General features: G+C 50.3%; 12 protein-coding genes across 15 annotated transcripts; 7 read left to right on the top strand and 5 right to left on the bottom strand.

Annotated features, from left to right (window-relative positions):
- The first annotated feature begins 995 nt into the window (after positions 1 to 995).
- Positions 996 to 3,212, top strand: LOC9661687 (pentatricopeptide repeat-containing protein At1g56690, mitochondrial). The gene is made up of 2 exons (XM_024687717.1): positions 996 to 1,038; positions 1,085 to 3,212. The coding sequence occupies exon 2, from the start codon at positions 1,321 to 1,323 to the stop codon at positions 3,205 to 3,207; it is 1,887 nt and encodes a 628-aa protein (XP_024543485.1). The 5' UTR covers positions 996 to 1,038; positions 1,085 to 1,320; the 3' UTR covers positions 3,208 to 3,212.
- A 106-nt stretch (positions 3,213 to 3,318) lies between these two features.
- On the top strand, positions 3,319 to 4,136 carry LOC9661686 (protein N-lysine methyltransferase METTL21A). Its single transcript, XM_024687597.1, has 2 exons — positions 3,319 to 3,657; positions 3,828 to 4,136. Exons 1-2 carry the CDS (start codon positions 3,319 to 3,321, stop codon positions 4,134 to 4,136), a joined length of 648 nt encoding a protein of 215 aa, XP_024543365.1.
- LOC112350796 (pentatricopeptide repeat-containing protein At4g02750-like) lies at positions 4,041 to 5,937 on the top strand. 2 transcript variants are annotated; one of them, XM_024687625.1, is made up of 3 exons: positions 4,041 to 4,148; positions 4,212 to 4,296; positions 4,360 to 5,937. In XM_024687625.1, the coding sequence occupies exons 2-3, from the start codon at positions 4,216 to 4,218 to the stop codon at positions 5,884 to 5,886; spliced, it is 1,608 nt and encodes a 535-aa protein (XP_024543393.1). In that variant the 5' UTR covers positions 4,041 to 4,148; positions 4,212 to 4,215; the 3' UTR covers positions 5,887 to 5,937. The 2 variants fall into 2 exon arrangements, with proteins under 2 accessions (XP_024543393.1, XP_024543392.1); XM_024687624.1 differs by having other exon boundaries at positions 4,212 to 5,937.
- Positions 5,938 to 5,983: 46 nt separating this feature from the next.
- On the bottom strand, positions 5,984 to 6,623 carry LOC112350798. The gene is made up of 2 exons (XM_024687632.1): positions 6,471 to 6,623; positions 5,984 to 6,424 (listed from the first exon to the last, which is right to left on the bottom strand). The coding sequence occupies exons 1-2, from the start codon at positions 6,598 to 6,600 to the stop codon at positions 6,009 to 6,011; spliced, it is 546 nt and encodes a 181-aa protein (XP_024543400.1). The 5' UTR covers positions 6,601 to 6,623; the 3' UTR covers positions 5,984 to 6,008.
- Positions 6,624 to 6,812: 189 nt separating this feature from the next.
- On the top strand, positions 6,813 to 7,618 carry LOC9661685 (cytochrome P450 98A2). Its single transcript, XM_024687631.1, has 2 exons — positions 6,813 to 6,919; positions 6,972 to 7,618. Exons 1-2 carry the CDS (start codon positions 6,851 to 6,853, stop codon positions 7,590 to 7,592), a joined length of 690 nt encoding a protein of 229 aa, XP_024543399.1. The 5' UTR covers positions 6,813 to 6,850; the 3' UTR covers positions 7,593 to 7,618.
- A 257-nt stretch (positions 7,619 to 7,875) lies between these two features.
- Positions 7,876 to 9,170, top strand: LOC9661684. The gene is made up of 6 exons (XM_024687630.1): positions 7,876 to 8,272; positions 8,346 to 8,536; positions 8,596 to 8,641; positions 8,706 to 8,788; positions 8,836 to 8,952; positions 9,004 to 9,170. Exons 1-6 carry the CDS (start codon positions 8,008 to 8,010, stop codon positions 9,073 to 9,075), a joined length of 774 nt encoding a protein of 257 aa, XP_024543398.1. The 5' UTR covers positions 7,876 to 8,007; the 3' UTR covers positions 9,076 to 9,170.
- On the bottom strand, positions 8,975 to 10,459 carry LOC112350800. 2 transcript variants are annotated; one of them, XM_024687635.1, is made up of 2 exons: positions 9,315 to 10,459; positions 8,975 to 9,257 (listed from the first exon to the last, which is right to left on the bottom strand). In XM_024687635.1, the coding sequence occupies exon 1, from the start codon at positions 9,761 to 9,763 to the stop codon at positions 9,344 to 9,346; it is 420 nt and encodes a 139-aa protein (XP_024543403.1). In that variant the 5' UTR covers positions 9,764 to 10,459; the 3' UTR covers positions 8,975 to 9,257; positions 9,315 to 9,343. The 2 variants fall into 2 exon arrangements, with proteins under 2 accessions (XP_024543403.1, XP_024543402.1); XM_024687634.1 differs by having other exon boundaries at positions 8,975 to 9,931; positions 9,997 to 10,459.
- Positions 10,460 to 11,914: 1,455 nt separating this feature from the next.
- LOC112350801 lies at positions 11,915 to 12,304 on the bottom strand. The gene is made up of 2 exons (XM_024687636.1): positions 12,157 to 12,304; positions 11,915 to 12,093 (listed from the first exon to the last, which is right to left on the bottom strand). Exons 1-2 carry the CDS (start codon positions 12,302 to 12,304, stop codon positions 11,930 to 11,932), a joined length of 312 nt encoding a protein of 103 aa, XP_024543404.1. The 3' UTR covers positions 11,915 to 11,929.
- A 399-nt stretch (positions 12,305 to 12,703) lies between these two features.
- On the top strand, positions 12,704 to 13,512 carry LOC112350799. The gene is made up of 5 exons (XM_024687633.1): positions 12,704 to 12,878; positions 12,938 to 12,983; positions 13,048 to 13,130; positions 13,178 to 13,294; positions 13,346 to 13,512. The coding sequence occupies exons 1-5, from the start codon at positions 12,735 to 12,737 to the stop codon at positions 13,415 to 13,417; spliced, it is 462 nt and encodes a 153-aa protein (XP_024543401.1). The 5' UTR covers positions 12,704 to 12,734; the 3' UTR covers positions 13,418 to 13,512.
- Positions 13,317 to 15,390, bottom strand: LOC112350797 (pentatricopeptide repeat-containing protein At4g02820, mitochondrial-like). Its single transcript, XM_024687628.1, has 4 exons — positions 15,322 to 15,390; positions 14,887 to 15,268; positions 13,657 to 14,816; positions 13,317 to 13,599 (listed from the first exon to the last, which is right to left on the bottom strand). The coding sequence occupies exons 1-3, from the start codon at positions 15,363 to 15,365 to the stop codon at positions 13,686 to 13,688; spliced, it is 1,557 nt and encodes a 518-aa protein (XP_024543396.1). The 5' UTR covers positions 15,366 to 15,390; the 3' UTR covers positions 13,317 to 13,599; positions 13,657 to 13,685.
- LOC9661296 (pentatricopeptide repeat-containing protein At1g80270, mitochondrial) lies at positions 15,373 to 17,726 on the top strand. The gene is made up of 3 exons (XM_024687627.1): positions 15,373 to 15,444; positions 15,498 to 15,927; positions 16,501 to 17,726. The coding sequence occupies exons 1-3, from the start codon at positions 15,413 to 15,415 to the stop codon at positions 17,638 to 17,640; spliced, it is 1,602 nt and encodes a 533-aa protein (XP_024543395.1). The 5' UTR covers positions 15,373 to 15,412; the 3' UTR covers positions 17,641 to 17,726.
- Positions 17,727 to 21,726, bottom strand: LOC9661295 (pentatricopeptide repeat-containing protein At4g02820, mitochondrial). Of its 2 annotated transcripts, none has more exons than XM_024687622.1 (3): positions 19,779 to 19,895; positions 19,224 to 19,715; positions 17,727 to 19,166 (listed from the first exon to the last, which is right to left on the bottom strand). In XM_024687622.1, the coding sequence occupies exons 2-3, from the start codon at positions 19,710 to 19,712 to the stop codon at positions 17,898 to 17,900; spliced, it is 1,758 nt and encodes a 585-aa protein (XP_024543390.1). In that variant the 5' UTR covers positions 19,713 to 19,715; positions 19,779 to 19,895; the 3' UTR covers positions 17,727 to 17,897. The 2 variants fall into 2 exon arrangements, with proteins under 2 accessions (XP_024543390.1, XP_024543391.1); XM_024687623.1 differs by lacking the exon at positions 17,727 to 19,166 and adding an exon at positions 21,333 to 21,726 and having other exon boundaries at positions 19,600 to 19,715; positions 19,779 to 21,076.
- Positions 21,727 to 21,785: the final 59 nt, after the last annotated feature.

Here is a 21,785-nt window from a genome sequence, read left to right as displayed (position 1 = left end):
AGCAAATCCATCAATAGTGTGTTTGTAACTGTAAATAATATGATCTCTCGCTTCATAACTTGGTCTGTAAAAAAATGAAAAAGAAATAATTTACTAACAAAGATAAACAAATTCTTACTGGTTTAGAACTGTGGCAAGCAATGAATTATGTGTGTCGGTAATAGCATCTGGATGTTTTGTTCCATCACTATGGCCCAAATGTACGATATAAACGCGACTATCCTCAACCTACAAATCAATGTATAAGATAATGAACATGTAAGGAAATTTCTTACAGCAATAACCGTTGACAAAGCTAGGAACACAAATAAGATGAAGAGAGACGTCATTTTTCCACCAAAACCCTCACATCAAGCTCTCTTTTAAAACAATGCCACAAGTTATATAAGGTTTAAGAAAAGATTTACAACTAATTATATTGGATACGATATGATCCTAGTATTTTGAGAATAAGCCTTTAAAAGAGATAATGCATCAGAATAGCAAATTTTTTGACTTTGGACACTCTCCTGCTCTTCCCTATCAGAACCGAGCGCTGCCTATCCTTCTAGGAGATCGTAGGAGATACTGTCTCGCAGAGGCGTTTCTTGAGTTTCTGTGGGTTTGATAAGAGTACCATTGGACGTAAGCTCATGAAGAATGGTTTCTAACATCTCTTTTTGGAAGGTCGTCTTTTTCTTGAATGTGTCATCATGAGAGGCTTTTGTGATCGTCGAATCCTTTAGGACGACCTCTTTCCATTCAGCTATAGCTTGCGTGCGGATTCTCCTAGTGAAATCCCATTTCAGGAAGTTCGTGCCAAATTTGCAGCGGAGAGGAACAAGCATCCTCTTGCAAACAATGACTTCAAAGCGTTTACTCATCGTCTTCCAAATACGGACATTTCCTTGCATTACTGTAAAAGATCTTCGCCAAGTTGATCCTCCGAGGGCGTGCGCTTTCTTTGATTCTTGTTTTAAAGATCCTTCTGCCTTTACTATTGCGATTGTTGGCAAGAATATTCCAGAGAAAGTCGTGCCGCTGATTCTACAGTATCTGGTACGTAGTTCATTATGAGCACCATTTTTTATGCTTATTTTTGTAGGGTGGTATCCCGAGTCCTTCTGAGCCTGTTATGAAGTACAATCGAGACGAATTGCAAGGCTCTAAGGTTGCCTTACGTGTAATCATACCTCACGATTGGATCTTTACAGTCTGGAGAGAAGATTTTTATGCGCCATCACTATGATCATATGATGATCATGTGTTAAAATTTATTTCCATTCGACTCTTTTAAACATATGTAAAAGTCATAGAAATCCGCTTTTAACCCGTATAAATATGTCAGAATCTTCACATAGAGTGGAGCAGGATCATTTTGCTGTACTCCTCCGGCAGTGTGGAACTTCAAAAAAATTGAGTGAGGGTAGAAGAGTTCATGCCCAAATCCTGGAGAGTGTGCATAGACACAACAGGTATTTGGCGAATCTGGTGGTGGAGATGTATGGGAGATGTGGAAGTGTCGAGGACTCGAAAGCAGCATTCGATCGAATTCCTCAGCCCAATCTCTTCTCGTGGAATATCATGATCCAAGTGTATACCCGCAATGGCTATTTTGAACAAGCGCTAGAGACTTTCACCCAAATGCCAGTTCAAAACACAATTGCTTGGAATTCGATGATTTCTGCCTATGCAGACAATGGCAATTTGATCCAAGCTCAAGAAATATTTGAAAAAATGAAGAACAAAAACGATGTCTCCTGGACGATTATCATCACAGCATATGCCTCAACTGGGCATTTTGAAAAGGCAAATAATCTCTTTCAGCAGATGGCAGAGGTGACTGTGGTATCATGTACCGCGATGATACAGGCTTATATACTTAATGGCCATCTTAACAAGGCAAAGTTTTTGTTTGATAAAATGCAAGAAAAGAATATCTTAACCTTTACCACCATGCTCGTTGCATATGCCGAAACTGGGCATTTGGAACAAGCAAAGTTTATTTTTGATGCAATGCCATACAGAGATGTGGTTACCTGGACAGCCATGATTGACGGCTATGCGCAAAATGGAAACCTTACGGAAGCAAAAAAATTGTTTGAGAGTGCACCAGTTTGGAACGTGATAACTTGGACCGCAATTCTTACCGCAAGTACCAAATCAGGGCATTTAGATGCTGCAGAAGAGATGTTTAAGAATATGCCGGAGAAGAATAATGTATCATGGAATGCTATGTTAGCGTCTTACGTCACAGTTTCAAACATTAGAAAAGCAAAAGGGATATTTGACATGATGCCTGAACCCGATGTAGTTGCACGTACAAGCATGATTCAAGCTTATGCCGATGCAGGAGATCTTGATTCAGCAAAGATTATTTTCGACCAAATAGAAGATCCAACATTTGTAACTTGGACTGTAATGTTACAAGCTTACGCAAGAAATATGTTGTTAGAGCAAGCAAGAATTATGTTTGAAAAGATGCCATTCAGAGACACTGGTGCATGGAATTCCATGATTGCGGCATATGCCCATTCTGGGCACATCAATGAATCTCAAAAACTCTTTAACCAAATGCCAAGGTGGGATTTGGTGACATGGAATATAATTGTTGCCGGTTTGGGACGCAATGGAAACTTTGAAGAAGCACTCTCTATGTTCTATGAAATGCCAGAAAGGGATACCATTTCATGGAACGTATTGCTGACAATTTTTGTCCAAGCCGGTGCCTTGGCAAAAGCAGAAAAAACATTTGCCACGATGTTTGATCATGATCTTGTCTCTTGGAACGCAATGCTCGCAGCATATGCCCAGAATGGCCACCCAAGAAAAGCTGTAGAGGTGTTTCTCGAGCTCAACTTGCGCGGCGCAATCCCAGACAGTGTCGCATTTTTGAGCCTTCTCACGGTTTGCAACCACTTGGGTCTGATCACCCGAAGCATCCAGCTCTTCTCCTCGATGCACCACGACTTTGGAGTGATCCAATCTCAAGAACACTATGCCTGCATTGTAGACGTCATTGGGCGATGCGGGGAGCTCCAAAATGCCAAGGATGTGATCCACTCTATGCCTTGCAAGCCAAATCTCGAGGCATGGGGTGCCATGCTTGGAGCTTCCACTGTCCAGCGCGATTCACTTTTGGGTGGCTGCGCAGCCACTAAAGTTCTCGAGTTTGACACCTCCCAAGCAACCTCTTATGTGATGCTCTCCAATGCTTTACAAGTTTAAATACTTTTTCGTACGAATATTCTAGTATATCCTTATTTCATACGTGGCGCATATGTGGCAGCCACATTGGATGGAATGACACGTCACTATTAGGGCTATTGTGAGAATGCGATGAAATATTCGTCGTGGCCAGTGGTGAAGCTCGCGATCGGCGATGAGGAGATCGCCATGGAGCAGGACAATGGATCGATGCACGTCGGGACGACGGTGTGGCCGTGCTCGCTAGTGCTGGCGAAATGGGCGGAGCGGCAGGGCGGGATTCGCGAGAGGATCCAGGGCAAGCGGGGGATTGAGCTCGGGGCTGGGTGTGGCGGCGCTGGCCTGGCGCTGGCGTTGCTGGGCCTCGGCCAGGTGCTGCTCACGGATGTGCCGCCGGTTCTCTCCACGCTCAAGAGGAATGTGAAGAAGAATGTCCTTGCGACATCGCTCTCCTCCAAGAAGAAAGTAAAGGTATGAGCGATCGATCAATAGCATTTTTTCCTCTCTAGATGGATCACACACTTATTTCCTTCGTTCTTCGCTCTCTCTAGTGATCTTTCATTTCTACTTTTCTTTGTTTTCGTTGTCTTTGCTCGTGGCTTCGTTCTAACACATATTTTCTTGTCTTTTTTCTTGAGAAGGTGGCACAGCTTAACTGGGGAAACAAGCAACAAATCGAGAGCTTGAAGCCTCCATTCGACGTGGTGATCGCGGCGGATGTGGTATATATCGAGAATGGAGTGGAGCCTTTGCTACAAACGATGGGCGATGTCTCTGGGCCGGACAGTTTGATTCTTTTGGGATACCAGGTGAGATCACCTGAGGCTCACGAGTTGTTTTGGAGGCTTTGTCCAGAGAGATTCGCCGTCGACAAAGTCGATCGTTCCCAGCTCCATCCCGACTACGCTTTTGAGGAGGCTGATGTTTACATTCTCAAGAAGAAATGCTAGAGACTCGTAAAGGTTCGAGTTCTTTACTAGCAAACTTCTCATGGTTTACTGACGATTTTGATTTTTATTTCTCAGGAAGATGATGAACGCTGCCAAGTTGGCGTTGATCAATCCCGTCGCGTTGATAGATTCGTGCACAAGCCTTTCGATGACACGCCAGGTTCGCTCTCGATTACGCCACCTTCTAAGCAGTGACACGCACCTTTCGAACAAGCTCCTCCAGAAATATGCCAAGCTCGGCAGCCTTGAAGAAGCCTGGGAGTTCTTCCAAACGATCACTTGCAAGGACGTTTGCTCTTGGGTGGTGATGCTGTCGACTTATGCCCAGACGGGGCAGCTGCTACAAGCGAAGCAGATCTTTGACGCCATGGAACAGTGGGACTTGTATGCCTGGACGGCAATGCTCACAGCTTATTCTCGCAACGGGCATCTGGACGAAGCAAAGCAAGTGTTTGATTCCATGCAAGAGAGAAACATGGTTTCCTGGAACGCCCTTCTCGCGGCTTATGCTCAGCGAGGACTTGTCGGCGAGGCCAAGAACATCTTCGATTCAATGCCAGAGAGGAACTTGATTTCCTGGACGAGCATGGTGGTGACTTACGCGAAGAAGAACTGCATCGACGAAGCTAGAGCTTGCTTCATCCAGATGCCGGAGCGGGATTTAGTTTCCTGGTCGGCGATGCTCGCTGCAAACACCGAGAACGATCATCTGGAAGAAGCAGAGAAGCTGTTTCACGGTGTTCCGGAGAGAGATATCGTTTCGTGCTCGACGATGCTATCGGGCTACGTCCGGCACGGCCGACTCAACGACGCGAGAACCGTCTTCGATGAGATGGAAGAGACTAACATCGTTTCCTGGACGTCGCTGCTCTCGGCCTATGCTTCCAAGGGAGATCTCGAGCAGGCAAGGATCTTGTTGGATTGGTTTCCAGAGTGGGATCTGTTCTCCTGGAACGTTCTTCTCTCCGCGTATGTTCGTCACGGAAGGTTGGAGCTCGCAAAAGAGTTCTTTGATGGGATGGAGAGGAAGGATCTCGTCTCCTGGACAGCGATTCTCTGCGCTTACGCTCTCGACGGCTACGTTGACGAAGCAAGACAGGTTTTTGAAACGATGCCAGAGAGAAACATGGTGTCTTGGAACTCTATGCTCGTCGCTTATGCCAAGAACGGGCATCTCCAGCGAGTGAGGAGCCTGTTTGACACGGCCGAAGAGCACGACTTGGTCTCGTGGAACGTTGTGCTCGCTTCCTACGCCCAGAACGGGCATCCCGATCGAGCACTCGAGAGTTTTGGATGGATGAGGTGCTGCTGGCAGTGCTCTCCCGATGAGACGAGCTTCGTCAGTGTCCTGGTGGCTTGCAGCTATGGTGGAGACGCTTACACTGGCCGATCCCTGTTTCGTTCGATGCGAGTCGACCACGGTCTGGATGCTACCAAGTTCCACTACTGCTGCTTGGTCGATCTCATCGCTCGAGCCGGGTTCCTGGGCGATGCCGCGGAGCTGATCGAGAGCATGCCTTTCGAGCCAGACGCGATGGAGTGGACGTGCTTGGCGGCCGCTGCTTGCAAGGCTCACAAGAACAGGGATCTGGCATCGCTCGCGATCGAGAAGCTGTTTGAGCTGCGCAGCTCCAAGGATGCTGGAGCTTACGTACACTTGTTCTCGAGTGTTAGCTGGGTGTTCCACAGCAAGTTTTCACGATCTTGGGAGCTGCGAAAATCATCCAGACCGTGCGATAACTTACGTTGACCACTATTGGACTAGAGTTGACTGCTCTAGTCAAAGCTCTAGATTTTTTTTGATACCGTGTGGTAGGAAACAGTACTTTCCAATGATGCAAAGCCAGTGAGAAATCTATCACTCTGGACAGTTTAAGCTAGAGTGTGTTCTTCCAGATTCACCAAAAATTTGTGTTCTTCCAAGCTATGGATCTTGCAACTTTGTGTGCCTTGATGCTGGTCGCTTTGATGCCCCTCTTGTACTTCGCTGGCTCTAGAAGAGGAAGAAGACGCGATGGAGATCGTCTCCCTCCCGGCCCCTTCAATCTCCCCGTCATTGGCAGCCTCCACAGGCTCGGCTCGCTCCCTCACATCTCCCTTCAAAAGCTCTCTCGCAAGCACGGCGACGTCATGCACCCGAAGCTCGGCAGGGTCTCCGCCGTGATCATCAGCTCCGCGCGAGCAGCCAGCGAGATATTCAAGCTCCACAGCCTCCAGTGTTCGTCGAAACCTTCGCTGATCTGTAGCAAGTACTTTGGCAACGATTCCAGCGGCATAATCTTCAGTTCCTACACTCCACAGGTGAAGCTCTACAGGAAACTCATCAACACTCACTTGCTATCGCCGGCGCGGCTGAGGATCTGCGATGGGATTCGCCGGGCCGCCTCGCTCGATCCATCCGCAACGAGCAGGGAAATCCGGTGCTCCTGCGCGAAAAGTTCCACGACTTCAACATAAGCATCATAGCTTACAGGCTCTTCGGCGAGCGCTCCTTCTGTGGATCCAGCCAGGAATTCGTGCGAGCCATCGTCGAGACAATAAGGTTGGTCGGGATCTTCAACGTGAGCGATTACATCCCCTGGCTACGGTGGCTGGACGTCCAGGGCCTGGAGAAGCAGTACAAGCAGCTCACGGACAAGCTGAATCGCCACCTCTTCTCCATCTTGCGAGACCGGCGAGAGAATCCTCGGGTTGTCACCACCGACGAGGAGCCCATGGCGTTCATCGACGTGCTCATCTCCATGGACGAGCTCTCGGACACGACCAAGATCACGCTTTTGCTCGTAAGTGTTCTCCTCCTCTTGGATTTCTCCTCCCTGACGCTAGATCACGCAGGATATCTTGCTTGGCGCAGTTGATAGCTCGGCTCTCTCGGTAGAATGGGCCATGGCGGAACTTCTCCGCCATCCAGCCGAGCTCTCGAGAGCTCGACGCGAGATCGACGACGTTGTCGGGTCGCAAAGGCTTGTGGAGGACTCGGACCTGCCCAAGCTTCGATACGTGGAGGCCATAGCCAAGGAGACACTGAGGCTGCACCAAGTGACGCCGCTCATCAATCCCAAGCTCGTCGAAGGAGGGCCGATCAAGCTCGGTGGCTTCACGATCCCAGCCGGGGCCTTGGTCTACCTGAGCAGCTACGCGATCGGGATGGACGAGAAGTTCTGGAAAGAGCCTCTGGAGTTCCGGCCACAGCGATTCATCGAGCAGGACATCGACGTGTTTGGCCAAAACTTCCACTTCGTTCCATTTGGAACTGGGAGGAGAGTCTGCCCCGGCGCCAAGCTCGGCCTTGATACTGTCCGGATTGGAGTGGCGACGCTTGTCCAAGGATTTGACTGGGAGCTCGACCAAGATCCTGCAAAGCTGGATATGGCTGAGACTTTTGGATTGGTGTGCCAAAAGACTCAACCTCTGGTGGCGATTCCCCGTCCAAGGCTAGATTCTCACGTCTACTAGCGCCAGAATCCACGACCTTGCCTCCATCCTCCTGTGGATCATCCTAGATTGCTAGTTCGCACCTACATTTTGTTGATCGTCCTAGATCGCTGTGGATAGCCGCGGATGAAGGCGCTGACGAGAGAAGATCGCTGCTGGAACTCCTTGCCTCTCAAAAACCCTAAGATCGAAGCCGCGCAAGCCGCAAAGGTCGTGGACGGCGATGTGAATTCGCAGCCACGATTGGAGCTCTTCCATCATCGCGCAAATATATTTTAGGGTTTATAAGCCCAGTTTTCGTCAAGAATATTCCAGGGACAATTCTATTTTGCTAAAAGGTAAACATTCATCCTAAACCTTTCTACTTTTTAACTTTTAACTTTTTACCATTAAAACTCTCAGAGGTATCGAACTCTCCAGCAAATCCACGAAGGGCATGGCGTGCTGGAGCCTCTTCTCCTCCCTGGAGTCTCGGAGCCACCATCACATTGCCTTGTCTTCTCCCGAAAAGCCTGGATTGGAAGCGCTCAAGCTGGGTCCTCCAAGCTTTGCATCGCGGAGGAGGAAGCGGCAGCGGCAGCACGGGAGAATCGCGGCAGCGGTCGACGTCCCTGGCGATCTCGGGAGATCAGAGCCACGGGCAAGGTTAGTCGGGCGAGCGAGCGAGAGTTACCTTCTCGAGGAGACCCATCGCCCTCTAGGTACTCGGCGAAGAATGTCCATGCCTGGCAAGCCTCTCATCTTTTTTTCCTTCTTGTTCTTCGTTCTTCCCAGCCGAGTATATGAGTCTTCCTGCAAGCCAGTACTCGGTGTTAGATGCGCAGCGTATCGAGAGAGTGGACGACAATACCTTCAAGTGCTACGTCCACAAGCTCAAGTTCTTCGCCTTCGAAGTTTGTCCGGTGCTCGTTGTCACCGTCGAAGAACAGCCCGATGGTTGCATCATCAAGCTCTTGTCATGCACTGTAAGTAGACTCTCTGCTGCTCCCCACGGTCGAATTCTAAACACCCCGATCCTCATCAGCTCGAAGGTTCTCCAATAGTAGTCGCGCAGAACCAAAAGTTCTCAGGTATGATGGTAGCATCTTCGTTCTTTCTCCCCGGCCCTGTCAGTAACTGGCTGCTGTGCTCCAGCGTCCATGGAGAATAGAGTGTCGTGGAAGAACAGCGGCAGATCACCGAAGTCCCGGAAGCTCATCTCGGATGCAACCATCGAGGTAAAGTTGCTCGCTGCAAGTCCCGGCTTGATGATATATCCTCGCAGGTGACGATAGAGGTGCCTTTTGCCTTTCGAGCTATTCCAGTCCAAGCTATAGAATCGACCGGGAACCAAGTGCTCGGCCAAGTCCTGCGCGTCATGCTTCCTCGATTTTTGAGCCAGGTGCTGTCCAGATTCTCTCATCTTCGTAAAACTGTGTTTGATGCCTTGCAGCTTGAAAAGGACTACCGTGCGTGGGCCTCGGGGGACAGATCCAGACGTCCACTCGGGACGGGCCAGCTCTAGCTCCCTGTACAGCTCTCTTCTCCTTGAAATCTTATCGGCAGCCGCTTGTATGATGATCACTTCAGCCAAGCCAAGCTGGTTTGCTCGGTTTTGTAGACCTCGGCCATTCGTCTCAATAAGAACTTGCATAACCGCAGCTACGAGGAGGTCCGTTTGACGTCGCGAAGAGAAGAAAAGTACTCCTGGATTTGAACAAAAGAGTCAGGACCAGCCGGCAAAAGAGAGACGGGTATAGTTACCAGTAGTCGTAGTGTCACCGCAGCAATCGCTATGGATCTAACGCGAAGGCCTTGATAGCCAGCCGCCTGGCTTCAACGTGACCAACGCAGGGAAGGCGCCTGAACCTCGACTTTATGTCCGGAGACGGTCCTTTCCCAGCTTCTACGTAGACATTAAGCAGCAGCTTGTGGAAGTTGTCATCCGTCCAGCCTCTATACCTCCGCACCATTTGCTCGGCAGTCGTCACGTCTTTCTCCACTGCTAGATATGGAAGCAATCCCGTGACAGCGGCATAAGATGGCACTGCTCGCTCTTCGGTCACCACTTTCAACGCCAATCTCATCCTCGAGGCCGCCGTCTGGGGGTCCTTCCTGGCCAAGTACCCAGTGACGAGATAGTTGTAAATCCCGAAAGATGGTGTCAGCTCGTATCTATCGGCAAGGCCCAGCATTTCCTCCACTCTCTTCATGTTTCCTTGCTTGGCGAAGTGACGAGCCAGTGCTTGTAAGAGCCGAGCCTGGACGTTTGCGGTCAGCTTTGGTCACTTGTCCCAGTAGCGCGAGAGACTCAATTGTCATGACGAAGAAACCTTCTGGGAGCCGAAGCTCTTGGTCCATTTGCTGCCACACTTCTTCCACTTTGTCCAACAACACAAAAAACTCGTCAGAACAACAGACGTTCGTTCAAGAATCAAGTACTTACTTTCAGTCAACACAGTCTATCGCTCACTCCCACATGCTGTACCAAGATAGGAGAGACCAATGCTAATCTTGAAGGCCATCTCTCATCCACTTCCCCTCCACAAACTCATAAGTGACACTTGCATCTTCATCCACCAACTTGTTCCTGCTGTAGATCTCAAACACTTTGATCCCCAGCTTCATTGCGTACCAGTTAAGCAGAGGGTAGAAAGTGTTAGCGATATACTTGAACTCCGGAATAGTGTGAGCATGACCATGAATATCGAACAAGACATGAATCTTATGCTGGAGCTCTGACATCTCCATCTTCTTCAACTGTATGTCCGACCTATCCACTGAGAAGGTTGCAGTAGTCGAGGAAGAGGAAGCCCATTCAAGAGTGTCCAGGATCCTCATTGTGTGCACTCTAGTGTTCCACCTCAGATAGTGGATAAGAAAGCATATGTGATGCAACTGATGGATGCGAAGTAGTATATGTGGGACACTCTCCAGGGTCTTACCAAGTAACAGCTGCCAGGTCACTTCATAGCACAGCAAGAGGCCGGAGGAGTTCCAAAGCTTTGTTATTCGCCTGGATTCACTGCAAAAATAGGTGAATGAGATTTAACCTCATCTCCAAGTGCTAAATGAGATTCAACCTCGTCTCCAAGTGCTAGAGGATTGGATAAGATATTTGAAGCCTAGACTCTACGAGGTATTAGGGATCAATCAGTTCACTGCAGCTGTTGAGATTTTGAACGTTGCGGCAAGCTTCCTTTCTTACTTCACAAAGGAAGCTATATAGAAGCAAAGAATTCTTGACGAGCTGGTGGACTACGGGCCTACAGGACTTAGGAAGTTGAAGCCATACAGCTCCTATGACAAACCTGCCATAACTTACAAAAGTTTGTGGTGGTTTATTTTCAACAAGGAGGCGAACGGGAAATCTCTAAGTGAGGTATGGCATGATTTTGAGATTCAGAGACAGGTACTTCCCCCTGATTGGGATCGGAAGTGAAGTTCAGCATGCAAGGAAGGTATGCATGTCATCTGTAAACGGGTTATCCAAGCTGTTAAGGAGGAGCTGGTCAAAAACATGAGTTCCTGCTAACAGTAGTGCGACATCAGGAAATGTATAGGGTTTTACTTGTCATGCATCAAGCCGAGGCAGAACGTTGGAGTGCACACAATGGGGATCCTGGACACTCTTGAATAGACTTCCTATTGATGCACGACAAGTAAAACCCCATACATTTCCTGATGTCGCATTACTGTTGGCAAAAACTTATGTCTTTGACCAACTCCTCCTCAACGGCTTGAATAACCTATTTATAGATGACATGCATACCTTCCTTGCGTGTTGAACTTCGCTTCCGATCCCAATCAGGGGGAAGTACTTATCCCTGAATCTCAAAATTATGCCATACCTCACTTAGAGATTTCCCACTCGCCTCCTTGTTAAAAACAAACCACCACAAGCTTCTGTAAGTTATGGCAGATTTGTCATAGGAGTTGTATGGCTTCAACTTCCTAGGCCTTGTAGGCCCGTAGTCCACCAGCTCGTCAAGAACTCCCTACTTCTGTATGGCTTCCCTTGTGAAGTAAGAAAGGAAGCTTGCCGCAACATCCAAAATCTCAGCAGCTGCAGTGAACCGATTGATCCCCAGTACCTCGTAGAGTTCAGGCTTCGAATATCCTATCCAATCCTCTAGCACTTGGAGACAAGGTTGAATCTCATTCACTTGTTTTTGCAGTGAATTCAGATGAATAACGAGGCTTTAGAACTCTCCTTCGGCCTCCTGCTGTGCTATGAAGTGACATGGCAGCTGTTGCTTGGTAAGACCCTGGAGAGTGTCCCACATATACTGCTTCGCATCCATCAGTTACATCACAGATGCTTTTCTATCCACTATCCCACCTGATAGATGCAAAGAGCCATCTGAAAGCAACAACACCTACTCGTCAAGAGTCTTGCTTGCCGATGCTAGTGCCTCGACACTCTTTTCTACTGCCACCTCAATTCTTGGAGCCTTGCCTGCCGCTGGCACCTTGATTCTTGGCCTCTTTCCACCAGCCTCACTCTTTTCTGCCTCCTCTCTTGCCCTCTTTTCTCCTCCTCCTGTGATGGTATAATGACGAAGACGCCTCTGGCCAGGATCCAAGAGAATCCACGATTTAATACCTGAATCGAAACCTTCCAAACCGCTGTTGTGATTTATGACCGCCGGAATCACAGGACGCCAATTACATAACATGATCGCACATCCAGGAGAGATCTTCGTCGTACGCGCATACATCGCCGTCTCCCCCATCTCCCCCATCTCCTCCATCCTGTTGTAACCCTAGGTCATGTCTATTTCAGATGGCAATTTATTACACCGGATACAATCAGGAACATCCGCAGCCGTCAGATCTTCGTTACTAACTAATGCGAAGTGTTTCTCCAGCGCGAGGGATTGGATCCAGTCGTGGCGCGCGGCGCATCATCCGATGCCCTGCGCCGCGATGGTCGAGTTCCAACAAAATCTGGACGATGCTCGTCACGGCGCTGGAAGGATCGCGAGGGGGAAGCGTCCCAGGTCTGATCTGGAAGGCGTGAAGCCTGACAGGGCCACATTATCGACGGGCTTCTCATCGTTCTTGGAAATCAGGAAGGCTTTGCCCGCGAAATAGTTCTCCAGGAGGTCAGCCTCCAGATCGCTCTTCTCGAACCCAGGATCACACTTGCAGCACCGATTTCTTCGAGAGGAGCTCAAAGGAATGAGTATCGAGAGAGTGGACGACAATACCTTCAAGTGCTACGTCCACAAGCTCAAGTTCTTCGCCTTCGAAGTTTGTCCGGTGCTCGTTGTCACCGTCGAAGAACAGCCCGATGGTTGCATCATCAAGCTCTTGTCATGCACTGTAAGTAGACTCTCTGCTGCTCCCCACGGTCGAATTCTAAACACCCCGATCCTCATCAGCTCGAAGGTTCTCCGATAGTAGTCGCGCAGAACCAAAAGTTCTCAGGTATGATGGTAGCATCTTCGTTATTTCTTCCCGGCCCTGTCAGTAACTCTCGGCTGTGCTCCAGCGTCCATGGAGAATAGAGTGTCGTGGAAGAACAGCGGCAGATCACCGAAGACCCGGAAGCTCATCTCGGATGCAACCATCGAGGTAAAGTTGCTCGCTGCAAGTCCCGGCTTGATGATATATCCTCGCAGGTGACGATAGAGGTGCCTTTTGCCTTTCGAGCTATTCCAGTCCAAGCGATAGAATCGACCGGGAACCAAGTGCTCGGCCAAGTCCTGCGCGTCATGCTTCCTCGATTTTTGAGCCAGGTGCTGTCCAGATTCTCTCATCTTCGTAAAACTGTGTTTGATGCCTTGCAGCTTGAAAAGGACTACCGTGCGTGGGCCTCGGGGGACAGATCCAGACGTCCACTCGGGACGGGCCAGCTCTAGCTCCCTGTACAGCTCTCTTCTCCTTGAAATCTTATCGGCAGCCGCTTGTATGATGATCACTTCAGCCAAGCCAAGCTGGTTTGCTCGGTTTTGTAGACCTCGGCCATTCGTCTCAATAAGAACTTGCATAACCGCAGCTACGAGGAGGTCCGTTTGACGTCGCGAAGAGAAGAAAAGTACTCCTGGATTTGAACAAAAGAGTCAGGACCAGCCGGCAAAAGAGAGATGGGTATAGTTACCAGTAGTCGTAGTGTCACCGCAGCAATGGCTATGGTTCTAACGCGAAGGCCCTGATAGCCAGCCGCCTGGCTTCAACGTGACCAACGCAGGGAAGGCGCCTGAACCTCGACTTTATGTCCGGAGACGGTCCTTTCCCAGCTTCTACGTAGACATTAAGCAGCAGCTTGTGGAAGTTGTCATCCGTCCAGCCTCTATACCTCCGCACCATTTGCTCGGCAGTCGTCACGTCTTTCTCCGCTGCTAGATATGGAAGCAATCCCGTGACAGCGGCATAAGATGGCACTGCTCGCTCTTCGGTCACCACTTTCAACGCCAATCTCATCCTCGAGGCCGCAGTCTGGGGGTCCTTCCTGGCCAAGTACCCGGTGACGAGATAGTTGTAAATCCCGAAAGATGGTGTCAGCTCATATCTGTCGGCACGACCCAGCATTTCCTCCACTCTCTTCATGTTTCCTTGCTTGGCGAAGTGACGAGCCAGTGCCTGTAAGAGCCGAGCCTGGACGTTCGCGGTTGGTTTCATCTGTGCAACCTTCTCAGCTTTGGTCACTTGTCCCAGTAGCGCGAGAGACTCAATTGCCATGACGAAAAAACCTTCTGGGAGCCGACGCTCTTGGTCCATTTGCTGCCACACTTCTTCCACTTTGTCCAGCTTCCCAAGCATCGCGTAGCAGTGCATCATGTTCCCGGCAATCGCTGGCCTCTTCGCAGCGCACATCTCACTGAGCTTGATCTTTCCCAGCGCGTCCTCAACGTCTTGTTCCAGTCCTTTGATCGGGCCGATCCTGTCCTTGAACTTCAGCAGCACCGTGTAAGTTATCACGTTGGGCTCTATCCCGTCCGCCTTCATACTCTTGTAGATCTTGACGATCTTCTGGTACTCGGCCCTCCGGATGTACATGAGAATCATCGCCGAGTATGGCTGCGGCAGAGGCGAGGTCCCCGTTCTCATCAAGTTCTCGGCCTTTGCCATCAAGTTCCTGGATGCGTAGCCGGCGACGAGCGCCGAAAACGCTGGCCACTTGCTCAAGTGACTCGGGAGACTATAGAAATACCTCTCTGCGGTTTCATAGTCCGAGTCGCGGCAAGCCAAGGTGACCAGCTGCTCGTAGTCTCCTTCGGTCACCTCGATGGGTTTTTTCTCGACGAGCCATGAAAGAATCTATCCACAAGAAAAAAACGATCGATCACTCTTGAGCGAGAAGAAGAACAAGTAACTTGAGAGCTCTCACCTGGACGGACTTGGTGTGCATTCGTCGGCACCTCATTCTTTGAAGAAGCATAGCGAGCATCGATCTCGTGAGCTTGTTGCCGGATCTCTCCCACTGCTTGATCCCCAACACTGCATCCTGTGAGTAATCCACTTTTGCCCACAGGTCCTCAAGAGCGTCACCGCTTCCTTGCGCCCTCCGCGACGCCCTTGGATCGTAAACCACGAGATCGTCCCCAGCATCCTGGAACTCCACATCGTCGGTGTAATGCCGCTGCTGCTGGAGATAGAATCCAGAGCTCATCCAACCCCTGGCTACTGTCTCCACATTCCTTTCGCCAAGAAACGAGAATGCCGCTCTTGGTCGAGCGATAGCCGTGCTCGCCGCCGGCCTGAGAAGAAATCTGGAGGAGCAAGTGAGCGAGTTACATTCTCATACCAGTGATCGGTGCCTTACCTCGCGGCCCTGGCGATACGCAGCGTCGCTCTTCCTGCTCCCATTCCTCCCAAGAACCCTAAAATCCTGCCGGGTTTAGGGTTTATCAGCGATGCATCGGCTGGGACGCCAAGCGCGGCGATGGTACGTCCTCCTCGTCTTGCATTCGCATTCTCTCTAGCTCCTCTCTTCTACAGGCGGCATTTCGCGAGCGCAATCGCGGTGCCAGGACCAGCATTGTCTAGCTCTGGAGCAAGAGTCGCTGTCCCGGCTCGATCGATCGCGCCAGTGAACCGGCACTGGATTTTCTCCCCAGCAGCGCTAGTGCTAGCGCCAGGAACGCGAGCGCTCCATGTCCTACCCCTGGACGATCGCTCCCTGGAGAAATTCTTCGTGGAGCACGAAATGCGGGAGCCACGGATGCCGCTGATTCCCATCCCACCGTCGAGCGGCACACTACAGTCTCACATAGACGCGATTTGGAAGAAGGCCGAGCCAAGCAACTATAGAGACATCGTTGCAGCGCTCAAGGATTGGCAAAGCGAAGGCAATCTCGTCACAAGGGATGTGATCTACAAGCTCATCATCCGGCTCCACGCTCGGATGTTCTACTTCCAAGGAATGAAAGTAAGTTCCCTCTCTCTTTCTCGATCCAACTTTGGTTTCTCCTCTCTCTGTCTCTCTCTATTTGCTCGATCCAACTTTGGTTTCTCCTCTCTCTCTCTCTTTCTCTTTGCTCGATCCAACTGTGTTTTCTTTTCAGTCTTTGCTTCAAACTTTCTTATCTCCTCTCTTTGCACGATCTGACTTTATTTTCTCCTCTCTTCGCTTGATCCAACTTTGGTTTTTCCTCTCTCTCTTTGCTCGATCCAACTTTGTGTTCTGTTCAGTCTTTGCTTCAAACTTTGTTATCTCCACTCTTTGCACGATCCGACTTTATTTTCTCCTCTCTCCGCTTGATCCAACTTTGGTTTCTCCTCTCTCTTTGCTCTAGCCAGCTTTGTTTTTTCCTCTCTTTCCTCTATTCAACTTTCCGCTCGCTTTGCTCGATCCAACTTTGTTTTCTCCCCTTTCTCTGGTTGATCCAACTTTGCTTTCCTCCTCTCTTTGTTCGATCCAGCTTTGTTTTCTCCGCTCTCTTTGCTCGATCCAACTTTGTTTTCTTCTCGCTTCGTTCTTACGTTTTTCTTTTCCTTCCAGCTCATGAACTGGGTCATCGTGGAGAAGCCATTCCAGCTGACGGACTTCGATCACTTGGTCCGGATGGATTTCCACACTCGAGAGCTGAAGGTGGACAAAGTGCTGACTTGCTTCAACCGGATCCAGGACAAGACTGAGACGTGCTACGTCCTGCTCCTCCAGGCCTTTGCGACGGCCCACAGGAAAGAAAGAGCTCTAGACGTCTTGAAGCAGATGAAGGAGCTGGTTCTCATCACCAATCCCTACTCTTACAACCTCGTCATCGCCATGTACCTCCGGATGGGCCTAATCGACGAGGCCAAGGAGATGTTTGCGGAGCTCAAGGACAAGTCCAACGTCGCTCCCGACGCCTTCACGTACTTGAACCTGCTGAAGAGCCGGGACGCGCTCGGGATGGACGATCTGGAGGACACGATCGAGGAGTTCTTCCTGGACGTGGACAAGATACCAACAGGCTTCGAGTGGAGGAACCTGATCCGGCTCTACGGTGCCATGGGAAAGAAGAAGGACGTGGAGAGGCTCTGGAGGGAGCAGAAGCGAGTGGCCGAGTACATGCCCGAGTCCTACTTCCTGGCGGCGATCGAGTCCTTCGGCATGAACGGCGAGATGAAGCAGTTCGAGGAGATTTGCAAGCAACTGGAAGCTCAAAATCAGAAGCTCTCGGAGAGGCAGTGCTTCACGATGCTCAAAGTCTACTGCATGAACGGCCTCATGAACGACGCTGAGAGAACGGCCAAGAAGATGGAGGAGCTGCGGTACAAGCTGGGATTCAAGGGCTACCACTACCTGGTGTCCGGCTACGTGAACAGGCACCAGTTCGTCAAGGCCACGGAGAAGTTTAGCGAGGCGGAGGAGAAAGGCCTGGCCAAAGGCTTCAAGAATCCACTCTTCGTCACGGTGCTGACGCTGCTGGAGGCCTACGCCGGGAAGAAGGAGCTGGAGAAAGCCGAGGAGATGGTGGAGAAGGTGCTCAAGACGAAGCACTATCCTTACGATATCAGGCTCTTCAATGCGCTGCTCAAGGTGTACCGGAGGTGCCAGAAGCCGGCTTGGGGGATCGAGAATCGCATCAAGGAGGCCAAGCTGGAGCCCAACGAGACTACTCACAAACTTCTCAAGAAGCTAGAAGTTTTCAACTAGGGGGATATTCCGAGAATATTCTTCTCACAGTGATAAACCCTAAACCCCTTATGTAGAATATGCTTGAATATTCTAGTTAAGAAGAATTTAAGGTGTTCTTCCATATAGAGATGAAGAACAAGGCCTCCTTGTTCTCTCATTCTCTAAATTGTATTTCCATTTTTTGCGTTCTTCGCAACACTTGGATCTCCACCACCAAAGTTCTTCGCTAACATTCTGTTCCATCACTCCTTCACCATGTAAATTTGATACGATGCTTACGATAGTTTCACCTTGAGCTCGTTGAACAGCTTCTCCGTCTCACCATTGGGCACGACTCCATCCACAAGCATCCTCTCCACGAATCTCTCCGTTGGCCTGGCCGCAACCAAGTGTGCCCTGAGTAGCCTGTTATACAACCCCGTGGTAACCCGGTAGCCCGACCTCTTCCACCTCGTCAGCGTCTCCTCGGCGGTATCCACGTCCCCGGCATCCGCCAGAGTGTTGAGAGCAGCCCACAGAGTAGCCGCCAGCGGCGTGAATCGCCGCTCTTTCTTCCCACCGGCTTGAGCAGCTCTCAAAGTCGATAGCATCTTTCCGATGTCTCCGGCCTTGGCGTAGAGCAGCACTAGATGGTGGTAGCACCACGGATCCAGCTTCACACCCAGCTCGTACTCCATCCTCTGGACCAGCCCCTCGGCCTCTTCGCGCATCCCCGCGACCGAGTAGACGAACATCATGGCGTTAAACACCGTCGAGTACTTGAGGCTCTTCTCGTTGGCTTCGGCTACCTGGAAGATCGTCTCGGCCCTGACGACGTGTCCAAGCTTGCCCCAGGCTCGGATGATGCAGCAGTAGTCCTCGGTGTTTGGCTGTCGCTGCTGCTTAAGCCTCTCCCACGTCCTCTCCACCCGAGCACCGTCTTCGAGAGAAGCGTACATGGAAATGAGGACGTTGTATCTCCTGCGCTGCTTTACTATCGTCCCTGCTTCCATTCCTTGGTCGATCAGCTCCAGCATCTCTAGCACTTTGTCGTTCCTCCCAGCCGAGACGTAGATGTTTGCCATGGCCAGGCAAGTGAAGAACCGTGTCCTGTCCCTGGGAGAAGTGATTGTAGCGTAGAGCTTCTCAACTTCTTCCAGGCCCTGGACTCTAAACTTTGCTGGAAGGAGGAGGTTGTAGAAGCACATATCGAGCTCAACTCCCAGCTTCTGTGCTTCCTTTGCCAGCATAAGAACTTCCGCGTCTAGGCCGAGCTGGCGATACATCGAAGCCAGGAGGTTCAGGCTGTAGCATGACGAGATGGTACCAGTGGCTTTGAGTTCTTTGAAAAGTCTCTCGGCCCGTCCCCGTTTTTTTTTCTTGGTGTAGCTGAGAAGAAGAGCGTTGTAAGCAACTTCGGACCTGTGCTCTGGTGCAAGACGCTCAAAGATCCTCTCGGCCTTGCCAACAGATCCGCAGCGAGACGCCAGGTCCATTCGAAAAATATTGTCCTTCGTAGTTAGAGTGAAGGGTCTTGGTCTCGAGAGAGCCATCCAGTCCGCAATCTGAAAAGAAAAGAAAACAATCCATCTTCAAAGAAAAAAAATAGAAACACTCAGTACCTCTAGTGCATGCTTGACTCTCTTGCGCTTTCTCAGTCGCCTCATCACGTATACAAACTCGTGCTTCCCCACTTCCACGTCTCTGGACCTGAGCCATCCTCTCACAATTCTCTGGACGCGAATGTATTGCTCGTCTTTGAGCTCGCAAATAGCCTCCAACAGCTGCTGGGCAGCGCTAAAATCTACACCAGCCAGTCGGGCTTCATCCTTTTCGTAAATCTTCCCCAGCTCATCGGCCGCATCTTCTTCGTCCTCGACATCCTCATAGTCTTCTTCCTGTGCACCGTATTCCTCTTCGTCCTCCTCTTCCTGCTGTCTAGCCTGTTGTGCGATGTATTGCGAACCCAAAACCTGTGTAGCTGTCCGGCTGGCTGCTGCCCCAGCCAGCCATGGAGCTGAAACTAAAGCCGGACACCTGGCTCTATTTCTGCTCCAAGGATTTGCAACGAAGGTCGTCGCAACTGGAACAACGATGACAGCAGCCAACATTCCCTGCAAGAAAGAACTCAGCTCACAATGACCCACACCAAAAGAAAGAAAAGGTAAACCATGTACCTGATAATCTAGAGATAATAGTTGCCAGTCACGACTTCTCCGCCAGCGTCACTGAGCTGCTGGAGCAGCTGGTGAGTTTCGCGTGTGGGTTTCATGTTGTTCCCAGCCAGTCTCTTGAGGAAGGGGCCTTGGACTTGCTTCCCAGCTTTCAAGTAGACCCGAAGAAGATGATTGTAGACCGCGATGTCGGTTCTATACTTTCCCTTCCTCCAGTCCGCCAGCAATGTCTCGGCCAGAGCTACATCCCCTGTCTCCTTGGCAATCGTTTTGAGAACGTCACAAAACGTTCCTAGGAATGGCCTCGAGCGTCCATCCCGCATTCCAGCAGCCTCTGCTAGCTCCAAGATTTCCACCGCGCGATCGATGTTTTTGGCGTTGAGGTTGGCAAGAATGATGTAGTGGTAGCACAGCGCGTCCCGGGAAACATCCTGTTCTTTCATCTTCTTGAAGAGCTTCTCGGCCTTGTCTGCCTGTCCTTTCCCAGCGTAGACGCCCAAGAGTGCCGCAAACAAGGATGGCTGGTTGAGCAAGCCTTTCCTGTCCGCCTCCTTGAAGTACTTCTCGGCAGAACCAACCTCGTCTGCTCGACCACAAGATTCGATCATAGCAACGTAGTCCTGCGCTTTCAAGTCTTCGATCTTCTTCCAGACTCTCTCCATACCATCCCTATTCTTCATGGTGCTGTACATGGAGATAAGTATGTGATACGTCCTCCGCAGCTTTGGAAAGCTGCCTTGGTCCATGGCTTTCTCGATCACCTCTAACAAGTTCTGGGCCTTGTCGTGCATTCCCGCGGACAAATACGAGGCAGCCATCATCGAGTACGTAGACAAGTGCGAGCGTTTGAGGTCAGATCCCGCAGGAACCAGTTGGTTGAAAATCTCTTCGGCCGAAGAAATCCCGTGAAGCTCGTACTTGGACACCATCAAGTTGTTCAGGAAGCAAACGCACGGCTTCATGCCTGCTGCCTCGATATCTTCCTGGAGCCTCACCACCTTGTTGTGCAAGCCACACCGCCGGTAGAGGCAAGCCAGTATGCTGAAAGTGATATCGTTGGGCTTCAGCTTGGCCTCCTTAAACTTGTAGTAGAAGTCGTCGGCATGGAGGATCATCTTACGCTGGGAGAAGATCAAGAACATCGTGTTGTACGCGTCTGTCGTCTTTTCCCACGCCTGAAGCTTCTTGAAAATCTTCTGAGCTCTCCGGATCTTTTTGGCACGCACAGCCATGTCCATTCGGAGGATAACGTCGTCCAGGTCCTGCGGGAACTGTTTTGTGTAATACATCCAATCGGCAACCTGTGGAGTTTGAATGTGAGAAAGTTAGGAAAACCAAAAACTTTTGAGCATTCGTCATTGGAAAGAAAGAAATTTCTCAAGAAAGGAACGAGGAGAACGATCAAGGCAAGGAAAAAAAGGAGTGAAATTCTTGAATAATAGAAGAAAAACTCGAGAAACGAAAGAATCACCGGGAAAAAAAAATGGTAGCACAACATTACAAGGGAGAAAACAAAAGAAGGAACCAAAGGAAGAATTCGCATTGTTTGTACAGTACCTCGAGGGCGAGAGATCCACGCTTCCACTTCCGGAGCTTGAGCATGATCGCTCGAAGCATCTCCTTGTCGAGCACATTGCCTTCCTCTTCCCATTCCTTCAACATCGGCACTACGTGACCGGAATCCCTTGGCCGCAGCGCCGCAATCTTGTTACACAGATCCACGAGCTTGGGAGATTCCATCTTAGCCGCCTGCTTGGCGAGCTTGTGCGCAAAACCGGTGTCGGTATCGGAGAAATCATCCTGCTCCTCCGCGCTCCGGCTAGAAACAGAGAAAGAATGCGCTCTGGCGGCAAGAATGCTGGAGAACGATCGATCGCTGCTCGCATCGCGCCGCAAGAGGCTGCATTGCCCGGCCTGGGAAATCCGTCGCAGCAGCATCCATCCTCTCATCGCAAAAACCCTAATCCCTAAAACCCTGCAGTAAAAAAGTAAAAAGTAGTCCAATTAAAT

The sequence above is a fragment of the Selaginella moellendorffii genome, unplaced genomic scaffold (genome assembly GCF_000143415.4).
Source record: "Selaginella moellendorffii unplaced genomic scaffold, v1.0 SELMOscaffold_54, whole genome shotgun sequence".
NCBI classification, from domain to species: Eukaryota; Viridiplantae; Streptophyta; class Lycopodiopsida; order Selaginellales; family Selaginellaceae; genus Selaginella; species Selaginella moellendorffii.
The sequence above is the reverse complement of the archived record's forward strand: the minus strand, read 5'-3'. Positions and strand labels throughout refer to the sequence as shown.